Source organism: Dendrobates tinctorius, unplaced genomic scaffold (assembly GCF_039654945.1).
Source record: "Dendrobates tinctorius isolate UK_male_01 unplaced genomic scaffold, ASM3965494v1 ptg000062l, whole genome shotgun sequence".
Taxonomy (NCBI): Eukaryota; Metazoa; Chordata; class Amphibia; order Anura; family Dendrobatidae; genus Dendrobates; species Dendrobates tinctorius.
Genome location: NW_027361730.1, coordinates 13087174 through 13106550, shown reverse-complemented (window position 1 = coordinate 13106550; position 19377 = coordinate 13087174). Strand labels below are relative to the sequence as shown.

At 46.8% G+C, this 19377-nt stretch overlaps 1 protein-coding gene across 1 annotated transcript in view; it reads left to right on the top strand.

Annotated features, from left to right (window-relative positions):
* Nucleotides 1-19377, top strand: part of LMF2 (lipase maturation factor 2) — an 89265-nt gene that overhangs the window by 15136 nt on the left and 54752 nt on the right. Inside the window, exons 4-6 of the mRNA XM_073579284.1 lie at nucleotides 6005-6201; nucleotides 16367-16545; nucleotides 17326-17449. Coding sequence (XP_073435385.1) covers nucleotides 6005-6201; nucleotides 16367-16545; nucleotides 17326-17449 — 500 coding nt within the window. The remainder of the gene's footprint in view (nucleotides 1-6004; nucleotides 6202-16366; nucleotides 16546-17325; nucleotides 17450-19377) is intronic.

Sequence of the window (19377 nt, the reverse complement as noted above, 5' to 3'; positions counted from 1 at the left end):
AAGCTCATTTGCCATTTATCAGCCCAAGCTTCTAGCTTACATAAATCCTCCTGTAATATAAAATTGTCCTCCTCTGTATTGATTACCCTGCAGAGTTTCGTGTCATCTGCAAATATTGAAATTCTACTCTCTATGCCCCCTACAAGGTCATTAATAAATATGTTAAAAAGAAGCGGGCCCAAAACTGACCCCTGTGGTACCCCACTGCTAACCGTGACCCAGTCCGAGTGTGCTCCATTAATAATCACCCTTTGTTTCCTATCCCTGAGCCTGCTCTTAACCCACTTACACATATTTTCCCCTATCACCATTGTTCTCATTTTATGTAGTATTATTTATTATTATTTATTTATATAGCACCATTGATTCCATGGTGCTGTACATGAGAAGGGGTTACATACAAATTACAGATATCACTTACAGTAAACAAACTAACAATGACAGACTTACACAGAGTGGAGAGAGGACCCTGCCCTTTCGGTCTTACTTGCTACAGGATGGTGGGGAAGGAGACAGTAGGTTGGTGGGTTGCAGCAGTTCCGGTGTTGGTTGAGGTGATATCACTGGTAGTGGTGAGAGAGAAGGAGGTAGCGGGGTCATTGCAGGCTGTAGGCTTTCTTGAAGAGGTGTGTTTTCAGGTTCCGTCTGAAGGATCCAAATGTGGTTGATAGTCGGACTTGTTGGGGCAAAGAATTCCAGAGAATAGGGGCTATTCGGGAGAAGTCTTGGAGGTGGTTGGGTGAGGAGCAAATAAGTGTGGAGGAGAGAAGGAGGTCTTGGGAGGACCGGAGATTACGTGAGGGAAGGTATCGGGAGATTAGTTCAGAGACATTTGGGGGAGACAGGTTTTAGATGGCCCTATAGGTCAGTATTAGTAATTTGAACTGGATACGCTGAGGGAGTGGGAGCCAGTGAAGAGATTTGCAGAGGGGAGAAGTGGAGGAGTAGCGAGGAGAGAGATGAATTAGTCGGGCAGCAGAGTTAAGTATGGACTGGAGAGGTGCGAGGGTGTTAGCAGGGAGACCACAGAAAAGGATGTTGCAGTAGTCGAAGCGGGAGATGATGAGGGCATGCACAAGCATTTTAGTAGATTGAGGGTTGAGGAAAGGACGGATTCTGGAAATATTTTTGAGCTGGAGCCGACAGGAGGTAGAAAGAGCTTGGATGTGCGGTTTGAAGGACAGGGCAGAGTCAAAGGTTACTCCGAGGCAGCGGACTTCTGGTACTGGGGAAAGCGTGATGTCATTAATTGTTATAGCTAGGTCGGGTAAAGAAGATCTGTGAGATGGAGGAAAGATGATGAGTTCAGATTTGTCTACATTGAGTTTGAGGAAGCGAGAGGCGAAGGAGGATATGGCTGATAGACACTCTGGGATTCTGGACAGCAGAGAGGTGACGTCTGGGCCAGAGCGGTAGATCTGAGTGTCATCAGCAGAAAGGTGGTACTGGAATCCGTGGGACTTTGAGTTGTCCCAGACCAAGTGTATAGATTGAGAAGAGTAGGGGTCCTAAAACAGAGCCTTGGGGGACTCCAACAGGGAGAGGGTGGGATGAGGAGGTGGTGTGGGAGACGGTCAATGTGCGGTTGGAAAGTTATGAGGAGATCCAGGATAGGGCAAGGCCTTTGATGCCGAAGGAGGAGAGGATCTGTAGTAGGAGGCAGTGGTCAACTGTGTCAAATGCAGCGGACAGGTCTAGAAGCAGGAGTATAGAGTATTGTCCATTTGATTTGGCTGTAAGTAGGTCGTTAGTAATTTTGGTCAGGGCTGTCTCAGTGGAGTGATGGGGGCGGAAACCAGATTGTAGATTGTCAAAGAGCGAGTTAGATGATAGGTGGGAGGAAAGTTCAGCGTGGACATGCTGTTCCAGGAGTTTGGAAGCGAATGGGAGCAACGATATTGGGTGATAGCTGGACATAGCGGTTGGGTCGAGGGTTGGCTTTTTAAGGATGTGGCATGCTTGAAAGCAGAAGGGAAGGTACTGGATGTTAGTGATAGGTTGAAGAGGTGGGTTAGGGATGGGATAAGTGTGGTGGTGAGGTTGGGGAGGAGATGGGATTGGGTCAAGTGCACAGGTTGTGAGGTGCGATTTGGAGAAGAGGCGATTAAGTTCCCCTTCAGTGATGTTGGAGAGTGAGGTTATGGGGTTTGGGCATTGGTCTGGTATACAAAGGGGTTGTGGTGGTTGAGTGATGAATACTTGCCTTGTTTGGTCAATCTTGTTTTTGAAGTGTGTGGCAAAGTCCTCGGCAGAGATGAGGGAGGTTGGAGGAGGCAGTGGTGGGCGGAGGAGGGAGTTAAAAGTTTTGAATAAATGTTTTGGGTTGTAAGATAGGGAAGATACAAGGGTTGTGAAGTAGGCCTGTTTAGCAGAGGTGAGGGCAGATTTGAAATCGAGTGTTGCCTGTTTGAATGTGGTGAAGTCATCTTGCGAATTTGTTTTCTTCCAGCGCCGTTCTGCAACCTGGACACTTGCCGGAGCTTTTTAAAGGTGTTATTGTGCCAGGGTTGTCTGTTGATACGTCGCATTCTGCCATGAACGAGAGGGGCAACCATGTCAATAGCTGATGCGAGAATGGCATTGTAGAAAGCAGTGGCACTGTCTGTGTCATGGAGTGAGGATATGGATGCCAGTGGTAGAATAGAATCAGAGAGCGCGTGGGTGTCTAGGTGTGCAAGGTTTCTGCGGGGGGGTGCATGTTGCTGGACATGGATGCCAGGTGAGGAGGACAGGGATGAGAAAGTGAGTAGATGATGGTCAGACAGAGGGAGAGGGGAGTTGGTGAAGTTAGAAAGAGAGCAGAGATGGGAGAAGACCAGGTCTAATGTGTGTCCATCTGTGTGGGTTGCTGAGGAGGACCACTGAGTAAGTCCAAAGGATGAAGTAAGGGACAGGAGTTTGGAGGCTGCTGACTGAAGGGTATCAGTGGGGATGTTGAAGTCACCCATGATGATAGTGGGGGTGTCAGTTGAAAGAAAATGAAGAAGCCAGGTAGAGAATTGGTCAATGAAGGCAGTGGTCGGGCCTGGAGGTCGGTATATGACGGCCACTTGGAGGTTGGAGGGAGAGTAGATGCGCACAGAGTGGACTTCAAAGAGGGGAGGATTAGGGAGGGAAGAGGTGGGATTGGGTTGAAGGTGCAGTTGGAAGAAAGGAGAAGACCCACTCCTCCACCGTGTCTGTTGCCAGGGCGAGGAGTGTGGGTAAAGTGGAGGCCGCCGTAACACAGCGCAGCAGGGGAGGCTGTGTCAGAGGGTGTCAGCCAGGTTTCTGTGAGGCCGAGGAAGGCAAGATTGTGAGAGAGAAAAGAGGTCATGAATCACATGGAGTTTATTGCATATGGAGCGGGCATTCCAAAGTGCTCCCAAGAGAGGGAGCAGGGGGTTGGGTGTCAATGGCACAGGTTTTAAGTTGGAAAGGTTGTGGTAGTTCTTATTAAAAAGGAAGCGGTAGGAAGGGGAAGTAGTGGGGGGTGAGAGCTGTGGGGGTCCAGGATTGGGAGATATGTCGCCAGCAGTGAGGAGAAGCAGATAAAGGGAGAGCAGATGGGAGAAGGAGAGTGGGCAGCTTGTTTTATGTTTCATTTGGACAGATTTGAGGTTGAGGAGCAGTTCAGCAGAGGAGGTCAGGTGTGGAGGAAAGAGGGAAGGGGAGATGATTATTTGGTTAGAGGGTGCTGGGGTCTGGGGATAGCGAAGGAGCGGGAGGACTAAAGGAGCAAACACTGTGAGGGCATATGTAAACATGGTGAAGAAATAAGATAGAGTAAGAGAAGCTAGGTCCAAGTAATAAGAAGGGCTTACTCAGCAGACATACCCAAAAGAGCCAGGTAGATAGTGTGGGGTCCTGACTCCTGCCGAGACTAACTGCCGTAGTAATAACTGCATTTTTTGGATACTTTTGCTACCGTGATACTTATGCGGCAGGGAGACACGTGCCCCCCTAGAAGGCATCTGAATATATAAGACTGAGTAGAGGATCAGGTGAGAGGGATTGTGGGAACTGATTTGGGGTAAATTACCAATTCCCTAGCACACCAGGGGATGTTAGACAATCAAAGGCACAGGGCCTGGCTACATTCATATGCTAGTAACACCTTACACCTGATAACATCTCTACTGGCCCCAAGATGGCTCTTCAGCAGTAAGTATTGAGTTCAATGCAACAAATGAATTTAGCAAACATTCAGTAGGCACTGTTATATACCATTAAATGAAAGGTTGCACTAGATGACAGCAAGCAGGGATTGTAGCAGAAGAGATTGTACCTGTGTGAAGAGAGGAGAGGAGCTTGATGTTAATTCTCAGCCGTAGTAATAACTGCATTTTCGAGATACTTTTGCTGCCGTGATACTTATGCTGCAGGGAGACACACGTGCCTGACCCGCGCACACCCGCATGTATCAACCTTTCGTGTGGCACCGTAGCAAAAGCTTTTGAAAAGTCCATGTACACCACGTCCACTGCATTCCCTTGGTCCAGTCCAGAACTTACCTCTTCATAAAAGCTTATCAGATTAGTCTGACAGGAACGGTCCCTCGTAAACCCATGTTGATATTGGGTCATGAGGTTATTCTTCAGAAACTCCAATATGGTATCTCTTAGAAATCCCTCCAGGATTTTACCCACAGTTGAGGTTAAACTTACTGGCCCCTAATTTCCAAGTTCAGTTTTTGTCCCCTTTTGAATATTGGCACCATATTTGCTATACGCCAGTCCTGTGGTACAGACCCTGTTATTATGGAATCTTTAAAGAGTAAAAATAATGGTATCCTTTGGCTCTTTTCATACCTTATATGTGGTGCACATATGGTGAACACATTGACCCAAGCTTGCATCTCCTTAACTGGAGTAAGATTTCTGGCATAATTAGACGTGCTGTGGTATCGTGCCCCTCCCGCCCTTTTTGTCAGAGCTGGGCGAAAGACCGAAGTTCTAGGGTCTGACTTTTATTGCACCTTACTTTTTTTTGCTTCTTCTGGGTGTTTTGCTGTCTGATTTTAATTTATATCTTTTTAAAGTCTATATATCTTTTTTTTTTTTTTTTTTTTCCCCCAGTTCTAGTTTTTGATGTTTGCCGTTGTGGGTGGGGCTAGAGTTTCCAGATGTCAGCTGATTCATCAATTGCAGCATTTTAAAAATTTGGCATAAATGTCCTTCAGTTCCCATTTGGAGTGATTTTTTTATATACTTCAGGCATTCTGGAGAATATATTGTAACATTTCAGCAAAATGTGTAACTTCTTGCGCAAAATTCATGAACTACTTGCTTCATTTTGAAGCATTTGGCACAAAAAATACTTAAGTACTACATGGAACAAAAGGAAAAGTGACTGGAAAAAAATGGAAATGATAAATCAGGGCGTTAAGCATTAATTATTAGTGATGAGCGAACGTGCTTGGATAAGGTGTTATCTGTGCATGTTCGTGTGCTAACCGAGTGACTTTGGCGCGCTTGAATACTATGTATGATTCCCCGCGGTTGCGTTTCTCGCATCTGTCTAACAATGGGACACAGTCAGATTTGACTGATCTCCACAATGTGAACACCTTTCAGTTCTTCAAATCATCTTTTAATAGCCCCATTCCTGGCTCGGTTTCCAGGACCTCCTGCCATTTTGGTAGGGAAACTTAAGGTTTGTGACTGGGCAGTGAGTTAACAAGGGGACAACTATAATGTATATTTAATAGTGCATCTTTTTGCAGACCTCCATCACCCACCACGCCCCATGTGAGGGATGGGATGAAGACTAGTTAGGTCAAACATATGCCCATGTTTTGAAGCGTGTGCCAATAAATTCAAGTGTCAGAAATGACACTTGCTTTGAGGGAACCCCCCTCCCCCCCCCCCATCAGCTCTGGGTCATGTTAACACTGAACAGCCTGAAATAAAATGTGAAATTTTTTTATGCTCCTTTATCCAAGTGTGCTCAATAAGGATGTTAGACTTATATGACTTCTTACATTTTCTCCTACAATGGCCTTATCTGTATGTATATTTTTCAGGGACAGCCTTTTACTAGAAACAGGATTCCTGGCAATATTGGTGGCACCAATGCGTGCTTTACGCTCAAAGATGAACGTTTGGAGTGCCCACGATGGCATCACTTTCTGGCTCACTCGATGGCTTCTTTTCAGGCTTATGTTTGCATCTGGAGTCGTAAAACTAACAAGTCGTTGTCCAACATGGTGGGGGCTTACAGGTGAGAAAATGTTACTTTTTCTCATCAAGGTCTAATATATTTAGTCTAGATTTCTTGATCTTTGAGTATCTGTCACCAATTTTTGGTGCTTTAATCTGTGTTCTTTCCATATACTAATTTCAGTAAATTAACTTTTATAGCTTTCACTTGATTTCCTTTTTTATTCATTGTGCCATTTTTTTCATAACCTACAGTCTATGACAAAAGTGAGTACACCACTCACATTTTTGCAAATATTTAATTTCTATCGCTTCATTGGGTGACACAGGAACCATGGGTGTATGCTGCTGCCACTAGGAGGCTGACACTGCAGAAAAAAAAAGTTAGCTCCTCCTCAACAGTATACACCCACCGACTGTCAGTAGGAGGTGGACACGGGTCTTTCATTAGTCCTATATCTACCTCGGTGTGCGTCATTTCTTTTTAGGTATCGGGAGGGATACAGTGTGAAGTCACTACTGTACTCCCACGGAGAGACTGAGTACGGCGTGAACTGCCACCTCGTATCCTCATACATCGGGAAAAGAGAGGGTGGAGGGCACCATCAGATCCATATAAACAATGGGATACAAGCCTGGAGTATGTCAAAAGATATATGTAAAAACGAGAGAAAGAGACATACTATGCACCAGGGATCACCAATATGTACAAATTGTGAAATTCTTTATTCAGTTGATCACAGAAAATACACACCACAAGTTAATAAAAACAATTACAAACAAGGACACAAAGCCCCCATCTGATGTTACAATCCCCCTGAACACTGAACGGCTGGAAACACAATGTACCTGATTATAATCCCATGTGAACTAATATTGTCAAATGGACCAAAAAAATTTGTACAGAGAGATTGATAAGCAATTATATTTATGCAATGGTCACCATATTATGCTCCTAAATTCCCCAAAGGCCTGAGGATAAGGTATACTAACAATACATACACAGGGATATAAATACAACTGCTGCATACAGCAAGGCTCCAATTATAGTAGATAATTGTCTGATATAATGACTGGCCACTAGATGGCGTCTGTGGAACCAATATGAAGATAGGACTATGCTGACCTGCAAGAGAACTACCTGCAGCAGTGAAGGGAAACAATTCTATACACAGCAAAAGAAATAGATCAGACCAATAGAATGCCAAGGCATCAGAAATAGCTCAATGCAAATAGCTCAATAATAAAAAGAGCCAAGCAAGATAAATTTGGCATGACCAGGGTGTTTACCAAACCAGAGGATCAGGGGGCAGAAGCCCAACGAGTGTCGCCACCTCCGTGGCTTTGTTTGCCCCCCCGTCTCCCACCCACTCACCCACCAGAGCCTGTCGGTGTTAGGCATGGACGTCCCACAATGCAGCAAGTTTGGAGATCTTTCATCCCTGGATGGAGAGGTACATCTCTTTCCCTCTCGCCACCATGTTCTCCAGAGGCAAGGTAAACAGAGATCGAAGAAAGAAGAAACAAAAAAAAAAAATATTTTCCTCATTTAATTTCATGTGTTGGGGTACCTTTAGACAATAGGAGCCTTTTTCCCATAGTTTCCCGGTAGAATGGGATGCTGGGCTACCTTTTTTGTGGTGTTTTTATGTCCTCCGCGCCGCTCCCCCCTGCCCCGGCGTCCAGGAAAATTAATCTAGGTCCCGACTTCTTTCGGGCCTAGTTTCAGTGCTAGCTGCGCCCCCCCTTCTTCCTGCACTTTGGGCAGGCTTTTCTCCCGCCCGTTGCTTAGTTTCCCCCGGCCTGTTATAGCTCTGCCCCCCTCGGCTTCATCTCTCTGCCTCGGAGCCAGCGCCATCTTTAGCCTCCTGAACCCGGCGCTTGGCTGCGCTGCTCTTCTGGCCTGTCAGTCTCCTAGGCAGAGCGGGTTTGTTTGAGTTTGCGTCCCTGCAGCGCGCGCTTTTACCCTTAGAATCCAGGGCATCCTCTCACAGCCACCATTTCCGCCTCCTGGGACCGAATAGTGCTTTTCCTGCGGGACCTTCCTCTTCCCAGCAGTCCTACAGCCTGGAAGCTGAAAACGGGATGACTACTGTGAGTAGCTGCAGACTGACATTCTCCTCTGCATCTAATGTCCCCTAACCTTCTGGCACCTGTTAGTGCACAAGCCAGGCACAGCGTAACAAAGCTCAGTGGGACAGCACTATCTACAGAGAAACCATCATTCTCAATGGTGCTGGCGTAATATCTGCTCTAGAGCAGTGCAGTGACTGGTGTATTAAAGGCTCTAGAGCAGTGCAGTGACGGTTGTAATAAATGCTCTAGAGCAGTGCTGTCAGTGGTGTATTAAAGGCTCTAGACCGGTGCAGTGATGGGTGTATTAAAGGCTCTAGAGCAGTGCAGTCACTGGTGTATTCATAGGTTCTAGAGCGGTGCAGTGACAGGTGTAATAAAGGCTCTAGCTCTAGAGTGGTGCAGTAAGTGGTGTATTAAAGGCTCTAGTGCAGTGACTGGTGTAATAAATGCTCTAGAGCGGTTATGTCAGTGATGTATTAAAGGCTCTAGAGTGGCGCAGTGACTGGTGCAATGCTCTAGAGCGGTGCAGTCATTGGTGTATTAAAGGCTCTAGAGCGGTGCAGTGACTGGTGTAATATGCTCTAGAGCGGTGCAGTCACGGGTGTATTAAAGGCTCTAGAGCGGTGCAGTCACGGGTGTATTAAAGGCTCTAGAGCGGCGCAGTCACTGGTGTATTAAAGGCTCTAGAGCGGTGCAGTCACGGGTGTATTAAAGGCTCTAGAGCGGTGCAGTCACGGGTGTATTAAAGGCTCTAGAGCGGTGCAGTCACGGGTGTATTAAAGGCTCTAGAGCGGTGCAGTCACGGGTGTATTAAAGGCTCTAGAGCGGTGCAGTCACGGGTGTAATAAATGTTCTAGAGCGGCGTAGTGACTGGTGTATTATGTGCTCCTGAGCCATGCAGTCAACAGCTATGGGTATTGCAGTACGCCCCACGCTGCCGTCATCTGTATCACTGCCCGCTCTGCGCCCTCCACAGAGAGATGGACATTATAAAACCTGCCAAACTCTGTTTGCTCTCTAGAATGTTTCTCTTGCACGTTTCCCCTCAGAGATTTCCGTTACGTCACACTGCTGCTGTGATTTCTCCTATTACATATCTGTGCCTTGATTTCTGCAGGGCAAGGCTCGGACATTACTCTAAACGTAAGGTTGCTTGATCCCTGGCATATAATACGCTTCTATATCTCCTGCTCACAGGCACTCTCCCTGCAGCCCCTCTCCTGTTTCTAGCATTACTCTGCGCTAAGCAGAGAGGGGAGCTGCTCATTCCCCTTCAGTACTGCAGCGTTAGGACTAACTTCCAGCTGGGTAAAGTCTGTATTCACAAGCAAGGTCTGCTGTGGCTCAGTGGACAAAGAGGCTGACCACAAATCGCAGGCCCAAGGGTCTGAACCCAGGTGCACAACTGAGGGTAGAGTTTAGTCTCCCTCTGATTCCAAGCCTACTGTTCTACCATCAGGAGAGATGACTGGTTAGGACAGACTTTGTGGGGCTGCTTAATCCACATGAGACTGTTATTCTGCCTAATGCCGTCAGGTTTCCAGACCTAGACCGCAACACAGTATTGGTTCTCTCCTATATCCTTCTCCAGGGTTCTCTCCACGCTGATTTAGTCTCACGATACTGAGAGCCTATCACAGCAGTCCTCTATCCGTTATCCATGTTTTCAGACGCACCACCAACCAGGTACAGTATGATTGTTTGAAACTCGTATTTTCAGTGGACCAGATGTGTCTTGGATTGACTGCTGCAGTGGTTCTGGTGTTCTGTACTGTATTCAAGTGAGTCAGATGCACTCTACTTCACATTCCTTGCGTTTGATGGCAGCAGTACCCTATCCACCATCCAGATTTTAGATGTCATTTAGCAGACCCATTTAGTCGATGCCTCCCGTCCTTCCAGTAGTTCAAACGCGCCCGAGTTCGACTGCTGCATCGGGCCTGCTCTTCTGTCCCAGAGTCAGGAGCGCCCTCTATCACGTACTTCAGGGTCCTTTGCAGCATTTGCCTGTGCTCTCTTCTATTCACTCAGTGAGTCAGAGGTGCCCGGTATTCATCACTTCTAGTTGACTGCAGCAGTGGTTACAGGCCACTTTCAGGTGAGTCAGAGGCACCTTCTGCTGCGTGTTCATGGTCAATAACATATGTGGTCTATTAACAGTTAAACAGAAAATCTTCCACATACCACAAGGTGGATCTCAGTAGCACAGGGTGGATTTCAGTACCACAGGGTGGATCTCAGCGGCAGCATAAGTGGCCAGTCCACTTTCAGGTAGGTCAGACATGCTAGTGTCAGGTACTGGGTGGTCGCTGTTTTTTCTTCGAGCACGCGCTGGGCCCCGACTCCTATCAAAACTGATATACCAATTGCAGTTTATACGTTCTGGCTGTCTCTTACTGAGTCAGAGCCATGTGTATTCCATGATTCTCATGACTGTTTACTGAACTATCCTAGGGGCCTTTGAGCTACCTCAATACCAGAGCCTCTTATCTGTTTATCAGTACTTACCTCTTCTTTCTTACAGCCTCCGGATAAAGCCTCGAACAGCTCCGGGATATGGTTTCCAAGCGTGGCAGGAACAAGTTCTCCCACCTTGGAAAGGAATTGAATCTTACTCCGCGCAAGCATTGACCAGTGTAGAAAACTGCTCCAGGCCTGGATCCAATGAGGAGTTTTGTGACAGTTTCTTCCTTCAGCCGGATTCCTATCCTTTTACTGTTATCTTCATTCCTGTGGTGTCTTATGGTTAGGTAGGTAGATCACACACTACAATCCTCTCCCTGTTCCAGAGGGTCCAGGACGGATAGGGTCGCGCACAGGTCCTCATAGGGAAGGATCTTCCTTTCGCCAGTCAAGTTTTCCTATGGGGTCTATGTACTCCCTCCTAGGGCAACTTTACATGGAGTTGACATACTCCAGGTTTTTCATGGATTCTCCGCCCTCGACTGCTCATATCCTATTGTGCCTTCCAAGGCCCATCTAGGCAACTTTTTCCATAGTCCCTTGTAACCATCTTCATCCCTGTAAGCTCGAGTTTAGCTTCCTGATTGATCCGAGTCTGCGGAGTCGCTCAGTAGTCTAAGTTTTACCTGCTTATACGCAATGGCGGATCTTAATAGGGGTGGATGGGGCGGTCGCCCCGGGCCCAAGGTATTTTGGGGGTGCAGGGGCGGGCTGGGCCGGGTGGCAGAGAGGCAAATGCCCCCCGGACCGCTCCCCCAGCACCTGTACAGGGCCGGCCGTGCCCTGTGCTGTGACGCCGCCGGCAGCAGACAGCCGCCCGCGTCACATTCTATGAGGGGCCGGGAGCTGTGCACGGCCGTCACCTTGACGGCTGCTCAGCTCCGGCTGTACTTCCGGGTCAGATGTCGGGCGTGCGCGATGACGTCATCGTGCACGCGCCGACATGTCCCGGAGGATGCTGAAAGCAGAGGCGCTGCTGGGGAGCGAGCCGGCTGTGAGGTAAGTATGGGGAACTTTTTTTATTGTTTTTTATTTATAAAATGAATTAAATGGGGGAGGGGGTGAGTGGGGGCTGTACACAATGAAGGGGGGGTGACTGGGGCCTGTATATGATGAAGGGGGGTTACTGGGGCCTGTATATGATGAAGGGGGGGGTGACTGGGGCCTGTATATGATGAAGGGGGGTGACTGGGGCCTGTATATGATGAAGGGGGGTGACTGGGGGCTGTATATGATGAAGCGGGGTGACTGGGGGCTGTATATGATGAAGGGGCAGTGACTGGGGGCTGTATATGATGAAGGGGGGTGACTGGGGTTGTACAGGATGAAGGGGGTGAGTGGGGGCTTCACAGGATGAAGGGGGGATGAGTGGGGGCTTCACAGGATGAAGGGGGGTGAGTGGGGGCTTCACATGATGAAGGGGGGGTGAGTGGGGCTGCACATGATGAAGGGGGGGTGAGTGGGGCTGCACATGATGAAGGGGGGGTGAGTGGGGCTGCACATGATGAAGGGGGGGTGAGTGGGGCTGCACATGATGAAGGGGGGGTGAGTGGGGCTGCACATGATGAAGGGAGGGTGAGTGGGGCTGCACATGATGAAGGGGGGGTGAGTGGGGCTGCACATGATGAAGGGGGGTGAGTGTGGCTGTACATGATGAAGGGGGGGTGAGTGGGGCTGCACATGATGAATTAAGGGGTAAGTGGGACTGCACATGATGAATTAAGGGGTAAGTGGGACTGCACATGATGAATTAAGGGGTAAGTGGGACTGCACATGATTGGGGGTAAGGGGAACTGCACATGATGAATTAAGGGGTAAGTGGGACTGCACATGATGAATTAAGGGGTAAGTGGGACTGAACATGATGAATTGGGGGTAAGGGGGACTGCACATGATGAATTGGGGGTAAGGGGGACTGCACATGATGAATTGGGGGTAAGGGGGACTGCACATGATGTGGGGGTAAAATTAACTGCACATGATGATGGGGGAGTGGGGCTGCACATGAAGTTGGGGGGGGGAAGGGGACTGCACATGATAAAATGGAAGGGGGGATAAGGGGCTGCAAATGATGAAGCGGCACTGCAGATGAAGTGAGTGGGTGATAGGGGACTGCAATGGATGAAGTAAGGGGACTTCAAATTAAAGTGGGGACATTAAAGTGGATCCCCTATGGCCAGGATCACGTTGGGCGATTTTGTGCGTATTGGCCGTAGGCCTACAGCTTATGTGCAACGTCTTTTTAGGCCATGTCCACACGTGGTGGAATGGTGGCGGGTTTTCCGTATGGACCCGCAGCAAACCAAGTGCTGCGGTCCGTACGGCTCTCAATTCCCGCACAGGGACCGCAGCGCTCAGGTGGGAAGGGGGGTACAGGGGCCCAGGTTTTATGAACAGCCCCGGGCCCATAGTCTACTTAATCCGCCACTGCTTATACGGGCAATGGGTTGTCTTTTCAAATGGTTCTCCTTTTCGGAGCTGTTTTGTTGGTCAAACAGAGCCTACATTGTTGTGATGAGATCCAGGGTACCACCCGAGGTCGCTTTTCAGTACGTCTTCAGTATTTTGCTCTCTAGCAGGTTCACAGTAGTCTACTCTCAGATTTTTACTTGTCAATTAAATTTTAATGGTCTTTGTAATTTTCTCGGAATCCTTAGTCCATCCGCTTCCAAAGACGGAAGCTCCTCGGTATCCTATATCCCTTCTCTCCTGAGCTCACTGCGAACTGGTCCACTTCTCTGACTATAGACCCTCTGGTTTCCAGACTTACCTCCAATACGGTCCTTCCTGTCCCAGAGGGAGCATCCCTCAAAGATATCAACAGCGGAGTCATTGGCAGGGTTGACCGTTGAAGTGTCCGCCGCTACTTTGTGCCCTACCAAATAGGAGAAAAGATAGCGCCTCAAACGTTGGTGAAAAACAATTCACATTTTATTCTGCCTCCTGTGGCAACGTTTCGATCCAAAGATATTTCTCAAGCACTTTGTGCCCTGTCTTTGCCTCAACATGGGTAGCAAAGTTTATAGACTCATGGGCTAAGCTACTCCATCAGGGCATTTCGTCTGGAGCCAGATCGGAGGAATTGACAGTCCTCGCCGACCATATTACTCTTGGAGGGAAGCACATGATATCCGCCTCCCTGGTCGCCGCTGAATGTGCTGCTCGGACATCCAGCAATATCGTGGTCATCTGAAGGACCATTGGGCTTAGATGTGACAGGCGAACTTATCCTCAAAGAAGTCCCTGACCACTTTGCCTTTCCAAGCTTCCTGTCGGTTTGACCTCCATGTTGAGCCAAATTATTAAGGAGGTCACCGGAGGGACAAGCTCTCCTTCCTCAGGCTGGACCTCGTCGTTCTCCTGGTGGTTTTTCCTTTTTTGTTCAGTAATTGCTTCCTGACATCCTCATGGGGTTTCTTTTGTCCCATGGAAGCCTTTATCCAGGTCCTGATTTCTTCTGGGGAATCGAAGATTACTGCAGTTTTGCGAGGGGCGGCTACGTCTTCATTTTATAGCTTCCCCTTTCGGGTTCTCAACCACTCCCAGAGTCTCGCAGAGTCTGTGGCAGCAGTTTTGCACATTCTGTGGATCACAGGTTCAGTGCTCTTCCCGTACCCTGCCGAGGTTCTCCACGGCTCTGTCCGTTATTCTTGATTCCCTTCCTTTCGTACGGCTCGGACTCGTCCTTCGTAGCGCTCTCTCATCAGGCTACCTGGCCAGAGACACATGCGTCTGTCTGGCTAAGGCCGCCTCTCCCCCTTTTTGGAACACGGGCTCGACGTATACAGGGCCTCCAGGTCAGCAAATGCAATTCTAGGTTTACCAGGTCAGAACAGAGTGCTTTCTTCTGGGTTTCAGACTCGCTCTAGCCGGGCAGTGAGGGCATACTAGCCGTTCATATAGGGCCTTCGCCCTGCACCTCTCCAGAACGATGGTCCTACACATGTTTGCAAATTTTTCAGAGTCCATGTCCAGTTTCGGAGGTTGCCACCTTAGATAGACCTTGCAGGCGATGGTGGTGAGTTCTCTGAACTGATTAGAGTTGTCTGATGTTCCCTTCCCTTGGTTACTGCTTTGGGACATCCCATGGTTTCTTGTGTCCCCCAATGAAGCGATGGCGAAAACAGGGTTTTTGGTTTATTACCGTAAAATCTGTTTCTCGGAGCCTTCATTGGGGGACACAGCACCCACCCAAGTTTAATAGCTCTGTTTATCATATTATATTGTTACAGTTTGAGTTTGAGTTTTTCTTTCTCTTTTACATGTTGCTTCTCCTACTACTTTCTCAATAACTGAATATCCTAGTTGCAGTCAGTGGGGGTGTATACTGCAGAGGAGGAGCTAACTTTTTTCTGCATAGTGTCAGCCTCCTAGTGGCAGCAGCATACACCCATGGTTTCCTGTGTCCCCCCCAATGAAGGCTCAGAGAAAACAGATTTTACGGTAAGCAACCAAAAATCCTTTTTTTTTTTCATGGGACAGCACAACACACAATATGTCATATTGATACAATGTGTCTCCAGATAAAAGTACCTGCAAATCGTTCCAGAAAATTAAAAAAATGCCCCCCAAAGCACTTGAATGGGGTATCCGGGACTTTACGAAAAACAAAAAATGTATCTAAGCACTTACAGGGAAGTAATTGCAACTTGTGCAATGCTCCGTTCTTTCCCGGCACAGAGCGGTCACAGATCACTCCTGCTGGAGATACAGCTCCCTCTGCTGACGGGGCGAGGTTTCAGAGGTCATCCTGATTGACAACCAGTTCCCCCAGTTAGGCAGCGGGGATCTGGCTGTCAATTAAAATGACCTCAGAAGTCCTACCCTGTCGACAGAGCAAAGCCTAAAAGAACCCTCCGTTCTGTAGATGTCATCAGCTGAGGTTGCTGAATCCCCAGCAGGAGTGGTCTGTGACCTTTCTGGGCTGGGGCAGAATGGCGCCAAGCACTACAGGCAGGTAAGCTGCAATTATCTGCTTGCTAGTGCTTGGGTACATTTTTTGTAAAGTCTGGATATACCCTTCAAGAAAACGCCAACAAAATAGCTTAACAAACCCCTTCACTAAATGTTCTAGACTAGAGTGTGGCAAAAGGGGCACCTGGAAAAAGTCGCAAAAAGTCATTTCGTAAAGCGCTTTTTACTTGAAATCCTAGTCTGCCTGTAATAACTGTCATGTGAACATAGCATAACCTGCAGAGTAGCCCCATATATACAGGTTAATAGCGTTTTCCTGGTGACAGATACCCTCTAAGAAAAAAAAATATTATAGATAGATGTGGGTGGGTGTGTGTGTCTGTGTGTGTGTGTGTGTGTGTGTGTGTGTGTGTGTGTGTGTATATATATATATATATATATATAATCCAAATAATTTTGTTACCTATGTATCTAAGGTGAGATTAAGCAGATTTGTCCCTTTAAGTCCTGGCTTTGTGAGTATACAACTCTAACTTCTCCTGCGCACATTTTATTTTCTCCCTCATGCAATGAATTTGGTAGAATTAATGAAATGAAAGACTGGCCAGGGACACTGGAAATAAAGAAAGCTTATTGTATATTAATGCAACCTAAATGGAAAGAGATTTCATTATTACATATGTGCAGTACATAGCAACCAATAGCCATAGTCTTATATAGTGTAAATGTGTGTTGATATTTGGGGATCATATATCTGTATATTTTATTTCCAGCTCTAACCTATCACTATGAGACGCAATGTATCCCGACTCCAGTTGCTTGGTATGCTCATCAGCTGCCTGTATGGTTCCAGAAGCTTTCAGTGGTTGCCACTTATGTGATAGAAATTGGGGTGCCATGGCTTTTCTTCCTGCCTTCAAGACGGCTTCGTCTCTTCTCATTTTACACTCAGGTATTGATAGTATTTTAGACATGTAATGCTGTGAATTAAGTGTCCACAATATGAATTCATCATAGCTGTGTTAGGCTATCACCGTCACTCCCATAGATCGTGAAAAACACAACAACTTGCTTGCTATGGTTCCCCAACCCACTACTTATCAAGTTGTATTACTGTATAGACTAAAGCTTCGGAGCGATGTCCATGTTAAAAGGCCTTTCCCGGATTTTCAGTATTATTCTTAGTCAATCGGTGTAAGATTGCTGGGATCCATTTTGCTCTACTTGAAACGGCTTTTTTTTTTTTCAGGCTTTTCAGCATGCATGCAGCATGTTAACGCTAATCTAGTGATGAGCGAACATGCTCGGGTGTTATCGGAGCATCTGGGAGTGCTCGTATATTATGTTCAGGTCCCTGCAGCTGCATTATTTGTGTCTGTTAGACAGCCTCAACACATTTGGGAATTGCCCAAATGTCAGAAAACGTGCAGCCTCAGGGACTCGAACATAGTATTCAAGCACAATCAAGATACTCTGATAAAACGTTTTCCAAGCACATTCACTCATTCTGCTCAAATGGGCTTAGCTACATTGCCAGTTAATGCCGCAGACCATTCTTTCTGCTGATCGTAAGGATAGGCCATTCATAGAAAATCCTGGGAAGCTAAAAACTTCCCAGTACATTTGTTTATTTACAAGCCAAGATATGATTTGCTTTGATGTTTGACCAATGTATGTGTGTAATTTTAAATGTAGATTCTTCTTATTTTTTTAATTTTTTTTATTTTTTCAGGTTCTGCTGCAGGTTTTGATCATACTTACTGGAAATTACAACTTCTTTAACCTGCTGACCCTGGTTCTTTGCTTTTCTCTGCTTGATGACCAGCATTTGAGATCTGGCCCAAAGGGTAGAAAAGGTCAGCAGAGAGATTGTGACACAATGTGTGACTGTGCTTGTGTCGTGTCCGATTCATTCTTACTCTAGCAAACACAGTACAGTATTATCCTGATCAAGTATTTATCCTTTTTTTTTCTTTGCAAAATCTAAAACCGTACACAAGTTTAGTTACTTTAAGGCTATGTGCCCACGTAGCGTTTTAAAACGCACAATGAAAACCGGACTCCTTCCCAGAAATGGCGCGTTTTTTTCCGCGCGATTTTACCGCGATTCTGTTCGTGATTTTGCCGCGATTTTCTCAAGCACTTTCCAAGCGATTTGAAGCATCGCTTGGAAAGTGATTGACAGGTTGGTCACACTCGTCAAACAGTGTTTGACAAGAGTGACCAGCTTTTTACTATTGAGGCCGCCTATGCGGCCTCAATAGTAAAAGCTAAAATGTTAAAAATGATAAAAATAAAAAATCAGGGTATATTTACCTTCCGACGTCCCGCGCTGCATTCCCAGGCCTCAGCGTTCCCAGTGATGCCTTGCGAGACCTGTGATGACGTTGGTCTCGCGTTACTATAGCGATCTCGCGAGACCACGTCATAACAGGACCTTGCCGCAAGACATTACTAGGAACGCTGAGGCCCGGCAAGGCTGCACGTGACGCCGGAAGGTAAATATACCCCGATTTTTTTTTTTCGTTTTTTATTCATTTTTTTTTTTACAGGGGTGTGGTACCCAGGGCCTGGAGGACAGTCTCCTCTCCTCCACACCGTGGGTACCAACCGCACATGAGACACTTAACTTCCCGCATGGTGGGCATAGCCACATGCGGGAAGTAAGCGATTCTCATGCATTCCTATGGGTGCGGAATTGCGGCAATTCTTTGAGATTCCGCACAAAAGAATGATCATGCTGCGATTTTTTTTCCGCGATGCGATTCCGCCGCGGAAAAAAGCGCAGCATTAGCACAGCATGTGCGGAATGCCATAGGAATGCATGGAGGGCGTTCAGTACACGATTTTTAAACGTTTTTGCGCCGAAAATCGCAGCAAAAACGTTTAAAAATCGCATCGTGGGCACACAGCCTAAATGTAGACAAATATGAATCTTAAGTTGCAAATATGTACAGAGTATCTTGAGAAACTTAATATCCAATATGTCCAAGTCGAGCTTAAAGGGAAGCGATTGTCAGAAAATGATGGCTTGTTTAAATCGGGTTTTAAGTTTAATGTTTTTTTTTTTGTTTTGTTTTTTTTTCCGGCAATGTTTTTATTATTTTATTCACCCACATCACAATCTGTATTATAGACAAAAAATAGAAATCTTGCCATTTTCACACTGGCCATTGGTGGTTTTTTTAGACTCTTAACTTTCTGTTCCAGGAAACCAAATGTATACATCGGCCACAATGAACAGACCCGACTCTAGTAATGTTTTGTAGCATCTAATGAGCATGTGAAAAGGTCAAAGTGAAGGGGAGCAGAGCTAACTGTAGCATCTCCAGTGATTATTATTTTGATGATTTATGACCCTTATGTTAGTGGCCATTAGCTGTAACATTCCCTATTTAGATTGGTGCATTGTGTATGTTTATATAATATATTTATTACTCTTATCAGTCTTTGTATTCCTTTATCCTCTGATAAGGAGCCTGCTGAAAACCTTTCCTGAAAGGACAAGAAGTATTACTGTATATACTCGAGTATAAGCCTACCTGAGTATGAGCCGAGGCACCTAATTTTGCCATGGAAAACTGGGTAAGCTTACTGACTCGAGTATAAGCCAGGTATGCATTGCCCCCTCATTCTTTTCCTGGGACAGCTCCCCTGTCCCTGTCGTGGTATGCACGGCTCCCCGGTCCCTGTCGTGGTATGCACGGCTCCTTATCCCCTATCCTACTCACCCATCAGCTTGCCCTCGCAGTGTTAGAGTGGCGCCATGTGATCACGCCGGAAG